The sequence below is a fragment of the Procambarus clarkii genome, chromosome 4 (genome assembly GCF_040958095.1).
Source record: "Procambarus clarkii isolate CNS0578487 chromosome 4, FALCON_Pclarkii_2.0, whole genome shotgun sequence".
Taxonomy (NCBI): domain Eukaryota; kingdom Metazoa; phylum Arthropoda; class Malacostraca; order Decapoda; family Cambaridae; genus Procambarus; species Procambarus clarkii.
In genome coordinates, this window is record NC_091153.1 from 35,518,328 (window position 1) to 35,530,486 (window position 12,159).

Here is a 12,159-nt window from a genome sequence, read left to right on the forward strand (position 1 = left end):
CTTCCCCTCATGTCAATGTCAAAATCAGCTGGGCGACTACCACCGCGCGAATGTTATTTTATCTGTTTGCTTGTGGCGTGATGCGCCAGTTTCTTTAAGTTCTCAAAGATCACTAGAAGTTCGAACACACAATATTTGCGACAATAGCACGTAAACACTTCGCTGCACTGATCTTGAGCTCAATCAAACATCTCTATATAAATGGACACAATAGCTCACTATCATGGTATAACACACTGCCCTTCATTTAATGATCACGTATGCAAGTATATATCACTGGAGTTCTCAGTAATTCCTTCCGTGGGCGATAACACAATTAATCACTGCACACATGAATGATTATTCAATACACGAGCATAGACATATATATATATATATGGATGAGTCATAGACATCAATAATGGTAATAACATAGTTACTGGGCACATAGCCTAACTCCAAATACTGGCATATTTATATATATATACTCTCTCACTAACTGATCATATTAAAGTCTCATGAAAGGCATTATCAACACAGTAAATTCATCAATTACTCCGAGTGCCTGCACATACCAATAATAATCATAAATCCGTGGGTACTCTATGTAGTCCCACTCTGCACACTGGTGCCTTACTGTGACATAGGTGAGCCCTGCTCACGACATACAAAATACTCTGGCTAAATAATATAGCTGACTAAAGGGGAATTGGGAGGGAAACTAGAATCACCTACTTCCACCTATCCTCCGGTGAGAGTTGAGTTGTAGCTCCTGGTCCTGGCTCCTGCCTCGTGTAGGGAACGCCCCCACACACACACTGTCGTGTCCTCCAGGAACTCAATCAACGTCCCACCGTAAGCGCGTTGTCTCCGTGCCTTTTCACTGCAGGTCTGTGCTCCTCCTCGACTTCCTGTAGGGTTGGAGTCGGTCTCCCGGCCGTCGACTTCTCCTCCCAGCTACGGCTGCCTGCCTACGTCTCGGCGGCAGTCGTTCGGATTCCCGAATAGTTTTCTTCTTCCACTGCTTCCCGGTGGCTCGGTCCAGCCACTACGCCATCACAAACGGCTGAACTGCCTCAGACGTCGCATACGTCACTGCACAAACTTCACTTCTTCTTGCACAGTACCTGTCCTGGAGCACTTGTTGCTCAATATCCCGTCGATTCCCTCTCTGGTCCAACACATGAACGAAGGAAGACCTCACAGAGTACTTGCAGACTTCGGGTGACGCGTAAAATCCACGGGAGCGGGAAACAACTGTCAAACTGACAGGACCAATCTTCGCACATCCAACCACCTTGACGTGTCGTGTCAGACTGATTCCCTCCGGAGGATTGGCCCAGCCACTACGTCATCATTGTGAAGCTATCATCCGTCGCTGCCTAGACTCCACTCTTGCACAACACCTGTTCCTGGAGCACTTGTTGCTCAATATTCTGTCAATTCCTTCTCTGGTCCAACACATGAACGAAGGAAGACCCCACAGACCCCACCCGACAGGAAGTTGATAATTCATTGTCGTTTCTTGATGTAAAAGTGAATAACCTTAATGGGTTCAACACTAATGTTTTTAGGAAACCAACCTTTACTGGTTTAGGTTTAAATCTTAATTCCTTTGTTCCTGATATTTTTAAGAAAAATGCAATTAACACTCTACTGAATAGGGCCTTTGTTTTATGTTCAAATTGGAATAACTTTGATCAGGAAATTAATTTTCTTGTGAAATTTTTTTCAAATAATGGTTATCCTTTGCATATGGTTTATACTTTTATAAGGAATTTCTTATATAAGAAGTTTCACCCATCGTGTAGGATTACTACAGTAGAAAGGGATCTTAAATATATTAAATTACCATTTTATGGCAGTATTAGCTTTTCTGTAAGGAGTCGTTTGAGGAGACTGTTGCAGCAGTGTTATCCTCAAGTAGACTTTAGATTTATTTTTGTCAACACAAATACCATAGGCTCTTATTTTAAATTTAAAGATAAAGTGCCTACCCCCTTGTGCTCAAATGTCGTATATATGTATAATTGTTCCAGCTGTAATGCTGGATATGTCGGGAGTTCCATTCGGAACATTAAGATTAGGATACTTGAGCACAGGGGATTATCTTTTACGACTGGATTACCATTGTCTAAACCAGCATTTTCGGAGATTAGAAACCATTGTTATGAGTTTGATCATTCTCTGCTGGAATCTGATTTTAAAATTCTGGACACTTGTATGAATGGCCAGTCAGATTTGAGAGTAATGGAATCCTTTTATATTAAGGAGCTGCGGCCTCTGTTAAATAGCAACCTTTCAGCTGTTCAATTGTACACTGTATAGTGCACAGTAGGCCCTGTAATTTGATTTTTAGTTCATTTTGGTAGTTTAATTTTTTGTTTAGTTTACCATGTCTTTGCCCTTTTTTACTTATTTCAAGTCTTGACATTGTACATTAATATAATCTTTTATTTAGGATATATAATACATTTTTTGGTATTTAACTTTATTTAATATTTGAGTTTTTATAAGATTTTGGTTAGTACTTTATAATTGTCGTTTATTCTGTTTGTATTTTACATACATTTTTTGTAGATTTGTAGTCATTATATAAATATTTGTTATAGTGTTTAGTATCTATGTATTAGGTATCAAGATTCACTTTTGATCACTTCACGCAAGTTTAATAGAACGGTTTGTTTTAGTAGTTATAAATTTCATCTTGTAGTTTAATGGATTTTAAATTAGTTTTAATACATGCGACAGTTAATAAGTTTTATTTGTATTGATCACTTTAAGTGCGCTTAAGTGTTTTGTTTTTTAAGCATTTTCCTTTCTTTGATAGGCAATTATATTCAGTATGAGTTCTTTGTTTACCAGCTATTTGATTGTGATTTCTGTTTTTTCTTTTAGATCTGATGATGAATACGAGAAATATTCGAAACGTTATGCATTTTAAAGTAAAGATTCTGAAACAAGATGTTCAGTATATCCCTGGTTTTCCTATTTATTTTAAATATATATATATATATATATATATATATATATATATATATATATATATATATATATATATATGTCGTACCTAGTAGCCAGAACTCACTTTTCAGCCTACTATTCAAGGCCCGATTTGCCTAATAAGCCAAGTTTTCCTGAATTAATATATTTACTATAATTTTTTTCTTATGAAATGATAAAGCAACCCTTTTCTCTATGTATGAGGTCAATTTTATTTTATTGGAGTTAAAATTGACGTAGATATATGACCGAACCTAACCAACACTACCTAACCTAACCTAACCTATATTTATAGGTAAGGTTAGGTTAGGTAGCCAAAAAAAGCTAGGTTAGGTTAGGTTAGATAGGTTAGGTAGACGAAAAAACATTAATTCATGAAAACTTGGCTTATTAGGCAAATCGGGCCTTGAATAGTAGGCTGAGAAGTGCGTTCTGGCTATTAGGTACGACATATATATATATATATAAATATATATATATATATATATATATATATATATATATATATATATATATATATATATATATATATATATATATATATATATATATATATAATGTCGTACCTAGTAGCCAGAACGCACTTCTCGGCCTAATATGCAAGTCCCGATTTGCCTAATAAGCCAAGTTTTCCTGAATTATTATGTTTTCTCTAATTTTTTTCTTATGAAATGATAAAGCTACCCATTTCATTATGTATGAGGTCAATTTTTTTTTATTGGAGATAAAATTAACGTAGATAAATGACCGAACCTAACCAACCCTACCTAACCTAACCTAACCTATCTTTGTAGGTTAGGTTAGGCTAGGTAGCTGAAAAAGTTAGGTTAGGTTAGGTTAAGTAGTTGAAAAACAATTAATTAATGAAAACTTGGCTTATTAGGCAAATCAGGCCTTGCATAGTAGGCTGAGAAGTGCGTTCTGGCTACTAGGTACGACATATATATATATATATATATATATATATATATATATATATATATATATATATATATATATATATATATATATATATATATATATATATATATAATGTCGTACCTAGTAGCCTATATATATATATATATATATATATATATATATATATATATATATATATATATATATATATATATATAATGTCGTACCTAGTAGCCTATATATATATATATATATATATATATATATATATATATATATATATATATATGTCGTACCTAGTAGCCAGAACTCACTTCTCAGCCTACTATGAAAGGCCAAATTTGCCTAATAAGCCAAGTTTTCATGAATTAATTGTTTTTCGACTACCTAACCTACCTAACCTAACCTAACCTAACTTTTTTGGCTACCTAACCTAACCTAACCTATAAAGATAGGTTAGGTTAGGTTAGGTAGGGTTGGTTAGGTTCGGTCATATATCTACGTTAATTTTAACTCCAATAAAAAAAAATTGACCTCATATATAAAGAAATGGGTAGCTTTATCATTTCATAGGAAAAAAATTTGTGAAAATATATTAATTCAGAAAAACTTGGCTTATTAGGCAAATCGGGCCTTGCATAGTATTCTGAGAAGTGCGTTCTGGCTACTAGGTACGACATATATATATATATATATATATATATATATATATATATATATATATATATATATATATATATATATGTCGTACCTAGTAGCCAGAACGCACTTCTCAGCCTACTATGCAAGGCCCGATTTGCCTAATAAGCCAAGTTTTCCTGAATTAATATATTTGTTCTAATTTTTTTCTTATGAAATGATAAAGCTACCCATTTCATTATGTATGAGGTCAATTTTTTTTATTGGAGTTAAAATTAATGTAGATATATGACCGAACCTAACCAACCCTACCTAACCTAACCTAACCTATCTCTATCGGTTAGGTTAGGTTAGGTAGCAGAAAAAGTTAGATTTGGTTAGGTTAGGTAGGTTAGGTTAGGTAGTCGAAAAAACTTTAATTCATGAAAACTTGGCTTATTAGGCAAATTGGGATATGCATAGTTGGCTGAGAAGTGCATTCTGGCTATTAGGTACGACATATATATATATATATATATATATATATATATATATATATATATATATATTATTATTTTTTTTTTTTCTTTTTGTCAAGTTTCTCACCCCTTCCTGCCGTGTATAGTTAGGGCCGCTCCTACGGGTCTTCGCCCCTCCGTACCTGGCGCCACTGCTTGCCCTGGGCTCCCAGTCTACCAAGGGCTGGCCTTTCACCCCTAGTGAGTGGAGAGGTTCAAGCCCTTCTGTCACACAGCTAAACTTGCCCGTCTTGACACTGGGATAGTTTCTCTATTTCTATCTAATCTGTTCAAGGTCGCCAACTGGGTGCTTATACTCGTGTCCCAGCAACAAGTCAGTGGTCTCATTAGTTATCTTAAATCAAGAATGCAATCTTATTTGCAGCGCAAGGTGACATAAATGGTTTCACTCAAAATAGCTCTAGAGTATGGAGGCCCACTCAAACACATTGGTAAGTTTATTGAAGAAAATATATACACTTGCATAAAGAAATAATACAGGTGGAATTGTCCGATGGCGGTAACACTCCTCTCGTCGCATCTCTGACAACACGGTCAGCTGACTGGGTCCACTTGTCAGTCAATGGGTACACACCTCGCGCCTCTGGCAACACGATCAGCTGGGTGGGTCCAACTGTCAAACCGGCGGAGACACACCTCACGCCTCTGTCAACACAATCAGCTGATAGGGTCCAACTGTCAGACGGCAGGCACACACCTCGCGCCTCTGGCAACACGATCAGTTGGACGATTCAAATTTCGTTTCTAGCTTCTTGAAAACCAGCCACTACTTCCAGATACACTAACGTTAACGCATTTACATATTTATGTTCCACCACCAATTCGTGCCTTCATGAGCTCCTTGGCTCCTAGCCTAACAGTGTCATATAGACAATAAATGGTAACAAGAAATGTTCACAATATACAGAATATCCTAGCTCGCCTAGAACAAAGGGGTAGAGGGAGGGACAATTATCGACCTTACTTCATTCCGTTGCGAAGCCAATTCGTTCTCTGGCAAGGGATGCTGAGGTTCCTGGTCCTGGTGTCTGGTCTTCGTTGATCAGTTCCCACACACACACAAGTTTCTCAGTCGTCCTTGTAGTAGTGCGTCTTTGCCGTCCTCACACCCGGCAGGAATGGTCCTCCTCCTCCTCTTCTTCTTTGGGGTACTTGATTCAGGTACCTGCGCCGTCGACCTCTTCCTCCTCTCACTGGCACTGTAGTCCCACAACTTGCAGTCCAGTACAGCTTCCCCTTGCCTTATTTCCAGTAGATTCGGCCCGGCCGTCGCTACTCACTTGATATGTAGAACGTGGTCTGCTGGGCGTCCCAGACGTCTCCAGCCTAACGTTCGTCCCTGCTGCAGACTCTTGATAATAGAGCTCTTGACTCCCTAGCCCGGCCAATCCTTGCTTCTTGGCACTCCACGGGATGTCTGTAGTATCAAAGCGATGCTTAGATCCACTGGTATGGGCTCTCTATCTTCTAGATCTGGATCTCACTGGAGCACGTCCACTCTGTGACGTCCGTGACCTACTCTGCCCGCCCAGGCGCCAGCTGCCCATGGAGCCCTCCGCCTCGTGACATAACACCGCCCGAGGGCTCTCATCATTGGTCATTTCCGGCACGTGACGCTACCTGGCCAATCAGGTGCCGCGACGCTTTGGCGGGAAACAGAATGACTCGGTGTCATCATGTGACTCAAAAGGGCGTAAGCCCCTTGCATAATCAAACTTAAATGGCAATTTTACAGCCAACCTGATAACGCTCTACACTCTCACACATATCAAAAAGTTCCCTGAATATCAAAGAACGCTCAGGTTATGGAGATATGACTCTTTAAGCTGGGTTAGGAGAAATATAGGGGTGGGACACCGTCACAATATATATAAATATATATATTTTATTAACACATTTAGGTACATCTGCATTTGCATTTGTGCAGCAGCCCTAGACTATATGAAGGGGAGAAGTGTGTCGAAAAGCTAGTTACGTGGTGCTCAAATCCCCACAGGATGGTTAGTCATAAAGAGTCATATCATAAGTAGTCTGCACTGGCAAACTCTGGGTGCATTATGAACACAAGAGTGAATAAGGTAGCATTGATTTTAAAAGTCCTCATCTCGCAGGATGATTAGTTATACAGAGCCATATGTTAAGTAGCCTGCACATATGGCCCTGTATGACTAACCATCCTATGTGATGGGCATTTTAGCATCATATAGCTCGCTTTTTGATACACTGTACTCCCCTTCATATAGTTTAATGTAGCTGCACAAATACAGATGTACCTAAATATATATAAATAAAAATATAAATGTACGTTTGTTCAAAATCGCTATTCTCCGAAAGTTCTTCACCGATTGCTTTGAAATTTTCACACAATGTTCCATTCGAATCCGAGCAGGGTTTTTATGTATATACTATGTAGCTGTCACGTCTATGACGGAAAAAAAAACATGTTTTTTGTTTAAAAAATGTGTTTTTCAGGAGTTTTTCATATGAGGGGAAATCTTCAGAACCTCTTTACCGATTGCTTTGAAATTTTGACACAACGTTGCATTCGAATAGGTGGGTGCTTTTATATACCTACTATATACATGCCTCACCTGTGATAGGAAGAACATTTTTTTTTAAACAGCACCATCTGTTGGACATAAGAGCAACACACGCTGTAATCTTTTAAAGTTATTCACTAATTGCTTTGAAATTTTAACACAACGTTCTATTCGAATACACACGTGTTTTTATATATTTACTATATAGATGCCACACCTGTGATAAGTAAAAACATGAGTTTTTTGAAGAACAGCGCCATCTGTTGTACATAATAGCAACACATGCAATACCAAATATGTCACAATTCCATTTCAATGTTCCCGATTGTACTGATAATTGAATTTTCATAGATTTAGATTTATTTTGATTTCAATTTACTTATTTTGTGTGACATTGTGGTGGAATTGAGCTGTGTTGTTTACCATACCGTTCATTTTGTAAGTATATGTATAGATTCCACACCTGTGACAAGTAAAAACTTTTTTTTAAAGAAACAGCGCCATCTGTTGCGCGTAAGAACTACAAACGCTATGCTAAATATGTTGTGATTCCATTTCAATGTTTCTGACTCCATTGACAAATTGAATTTTCATAGATTTCGATTTATTTTAATTTGACTGAATTATTTTGTGTGGCATTGAACTGTGTTGTTTAGCATACCGTCCATTTTGTGAGTATAGTTTATTTTTTTATTTTGTAATTGTTTCTCATTCGTTTTTAACTGTTTTTCTTATATTTCAGTGATGGGAACATCAGATCATTTGATGTTCCCAATTTTCTGATGGAAACATCAGATCATTTGGGAATGCATCAGACGAGGGATTGGGGAATGATAGGGAGGGCAAGGGGATGGGAGTGGGGATTGGTGGGAAGGACGAGGAGACTGGGGATTGAGGTAATGGTGGGGAGGATGAGGGGACGGGGGAGTTGGGGATGGTTGGGATAAAAGGATAGGGGAATGGAGAATGGTGGGGGAGGACAAAGGGACAAGGGAGTGGGGAATGGTGAAGAGGACGGGGGGACAGATGAGTTTGAGATGGTGGGGAGGACGAGGGGATGGTGGAGTGGGGAATGGTTAGGAGGACTAGGGGACGTGGGGAGGGGGGAGAATGGTGGGGAGGATTGAGGGACAAGGGGAAGGTTTTACAACAAGAGTTGTAAAATTCTTGCGCAGCCACTATTACGCATAGCGTTTCGGGCAAGTCCTTATTCCTTGGGGAAGGGGGGGGGGGACACGACCCCCCCCCCAAAAAAAAATCGTTTAACACCCAAGCATCCATTTTACTGTTGGGTTAAACAGAGGCTACAGTTAAGGATTTGCGCCCAGTAAATCCTCCCCGGCCAGAATTCGAACCCAGGACAAAGCACTCGTGAAACTCCAGGTGAGCGTCTTAATCACTACACCACGGAGCCTGTGGTGTAGTGGTGTTACTTAGAATGGAAGAGTGACACGTGGTGGTGGTACTTAACTTAGTAATAAAACTTAAGAAATTGAGGAGGAGGGGACGCCCAGCCAGGCCCAAGGTCGCGAACACAAGAAGCCGAAATCAGTGATCATACAGTAACCATTTATTTACTCTCTAATACAATATTTAATTGCCACCATTCAATTCTAAGTATAAATATAACATCCTGGTTTTACAATTCACTACAACAAGTATCATCACAGTGTAGCTAAAAAGTTAGGAGTATCAAAATATTCTTACACCTGGCAAGGACGTAATCGCCCACCATTTACAAATTGAGTAACCAATCCCATGTATAAAACTACAGACAATTAGCAAACCTGCTGTACATCCATCAATATATGTTCATCAAGCCAATCTAAAAACTCAATAATTTAAATTTAAATTCTCCATCATATAATCTCCCTACATTCAGGGCCTATGACAGTAAAATAAATACATAAGTAAAGCGCCCCTACATCATCTATATGTAAACCAATGCCACATGATCCTGGGTCCATGTGAACAGGCAACCCTGGACCAAGGGTCGTAACAAAGTGTAACACAGGAATAATAGTTTAGTACATAATATCACCTATTAAGATCTGAAGCCGACTTTACTTATAATCTAACATTGAACTTGAACATTTTATTACCAAGTGTTGAAGCAAGTTTTTATTAGAAAATCTCTACTCCTAAAGAGAGAGCTTGACCAGCGTGCAGTAAAGGACTTGTGTTATTCCTCAGATCTCTCCCCAGTTCCCGGAGCTGCCGCCGCAGTTGGATCTGGAGAGGAACATGAGTCTGTCGCTGATGAACACCCACTTAAGTACTGGTATACCACTGCCCCTCCTGCCCTCACAGGTGGAGGTGGGCGGCATGCACTGTCGACCTGTCGGCCCTCTGCCCCAGGTAAGCTGTCCTGCCCTCACAGGTGGAGGTGGGCGGCATGCACTGTCGACCTGTCGGCCCTCTGCCCCAGGTAAGCTGTCCTGCCCCCTCACAGGTGGAGGTGGGCGGCATGCACTGTCGACCTGCCGGCCCTCTGCCCCAGGTAAGCTGTCCTGCCCTCACAGGTGGAGGTGGGCGGCATGCACTGTTAGTTCCCTTCTTTCCTGAACTCTGCAGTCCAGTTATCCTGTCCCCTTTACCCAGGTAAAGTGCACACCACCCTGGTGCAGGCCTGTTTTTCTGTCTCTTAATGTCTGTCAAGTGGTACTTTAAAAAAAGAGAAAATCATTGCCGAGTTTATTTATGGTCAGGATTTAAATATATTACAACATAAAACGGTCGAGCTGTTTGAAATTTAGTAGGTAACAAATTGCTGCCTCACAGGAGTTGGAGTCGTGGATCTCTGGTGCTGGAGCTGCTGGCGTCATCTACTTCAGTTTGGGCTCCGTCGCACAAAGTATCCATATTCCAGTCGAGCACCACAACGTCCTCATTGAGGCCTTCTGAAGATTGCCGCAGCGCGTCCTCTGGAAACACGAGGGGGAGCTGGAGGACCTCCCTGACAACGTGAAGACCAGCAAGTGGCTCCCCCAGCAGGATATTCTTGGTGAGTATCATCCGTTGTGCCAATTTCGATATTATTTTTTTTTTTTTGGCATGGGTATTCTTCTGTAGGCTGTAAGCTTCTGGCTGGCCCACTAATTGTTACTCGTTTCTCGTTTCAGTCTTATTTAGGCGGTGTATCAATATTTATGATCCGTATATTCACGTCAGTAAGATTATGTCCAATGTTTTACAACTACTTCTGCTCTGTTAAATCTCAGTTGAAATTTTATTTGGTTTGTAACTCTTCATTGTGCTATAATAGCACTGTTCCCAGGAAACATTACCTTGTAATACAAGTAAATTTTTAATTATTTTTTCAGTAAATACCTGCTGAGTGCTAATAGGCGTCAACTAGTATTTCCAAATAATGTCTTTGTGTTTCATTTTGTTTCCTATCTAAACAAAAAAATCCACGTCAGACCTTGTAATACGTAAATATCTGAGCTCTCAGCTTATATATACAAGCTGAGAGCTTGTATACTTAAAAAAAAAGTTACGGCAATGAAGGAAGTTCTTGTAGCTCTCTGTCTCTAATTCTCTTCATACATTAGGTCACGACAACGTGAAGGTGTTCATCACGCACTGCGGCCTCCTCAGCATGCAGGAGGCCGTCTACCACGCCATGCCCATCCTCGCCCTCCCCATCTTTGCAGAACAGCCCAAGAACGCCACGTTTGTGAAGCATTCTGAACTTGGACTCTATCTGCAGTGGGAAGAGTTCACTGTTGACTTGGTCGTCGATGCTCTCACCGAAAATTATTAATAATACCAAGTTAGTCATTGTTTGTTCCATAATTTCCTTTAAGCAAATATAATCTTAGAAGATTCAGTAACGTTTACTGAGACTGGCAAAAATATCTTAGATACTATAATAACAAGGCCATTGCCGACTAATAAATGCAATATAATAACTTCAAATATGTTTTCAGTCAAATTTATAAGAAAATGTTATGAAAACACTAATACAATCTAATGTATGTCTATTGAAAAGAATGTCTGTTTGTGTGTTTGAGGCTGGAAGCCAGACGCTCTGCGCTAGTCTCAACAAACTTAGCAAGGTGACTACTTGTTGTTTGGGAATAGTTGTTGGCGGGTTGGAGTCGACCCACATTCTCCCTCCCACTTAGAATGCAATTAAAAATATATCAAGTTGCAATTTCGATAAATAGCAGAGTCCTTCCCTGTAAAATGTTTACCATATACATTATTTTCCCCGAGATGATTAATTGTCAGTATGTCTTATGAAGTTTAAGGATTGATGAAGACAGTGTTAAGTGAAGACAGTCACAGAGATGAAGGGAAATAAATGAAGATTAGGAGATGGTGATGAAGAGTAGGGAAGGTGGTGAAGAAGAGGAAAGGTGGTGGAGAGGGAAGGTGGTGAAGGAGAGGGAAAGTGGGGAAGGAGAGGGAAAGGTGGTGACGGAGAGGGAAGGTGGTGAAGGAGAGGGAAGGTGGTGAAGGAGAGGGAAGGCGGTGAAGGAGAGGGAAGGTGGTGAAGGAGAGGGAAGGTGGTGAAGGAGAGGGAAGGTGGTGAAGGAGAGGGAAGGTGGTGAAGGAGAGGGAAAGTGGTGAAG

General features: G+C 39.7%; 1 protein-coding gene across 1 annotated transcript; it reads left to right on the forward strand.

The window, feature by feature from the left end:
* The first annotated feature begins 9,774 nt into the window (after positions 1–9,774).
* LOC123749251 (UDP-glucosyltransferase 2-like) lies at positions 9,775–11,789 on the forward strand. The gene is given in 3 exon segments (XM_069333424.1): positions 9,775–9,937; positions 10,361–10,583; positions 11,134–11,789. Coding segments are annotated over 3 exon segments (549 nt in total). The 5' UTR covers positions 9,775–9,823; the 3' UTR covers positions 11,346–11,789.
* The last annotated feature ends 370 nt before the right edge of the window (positions 11,790–12,159 follow it).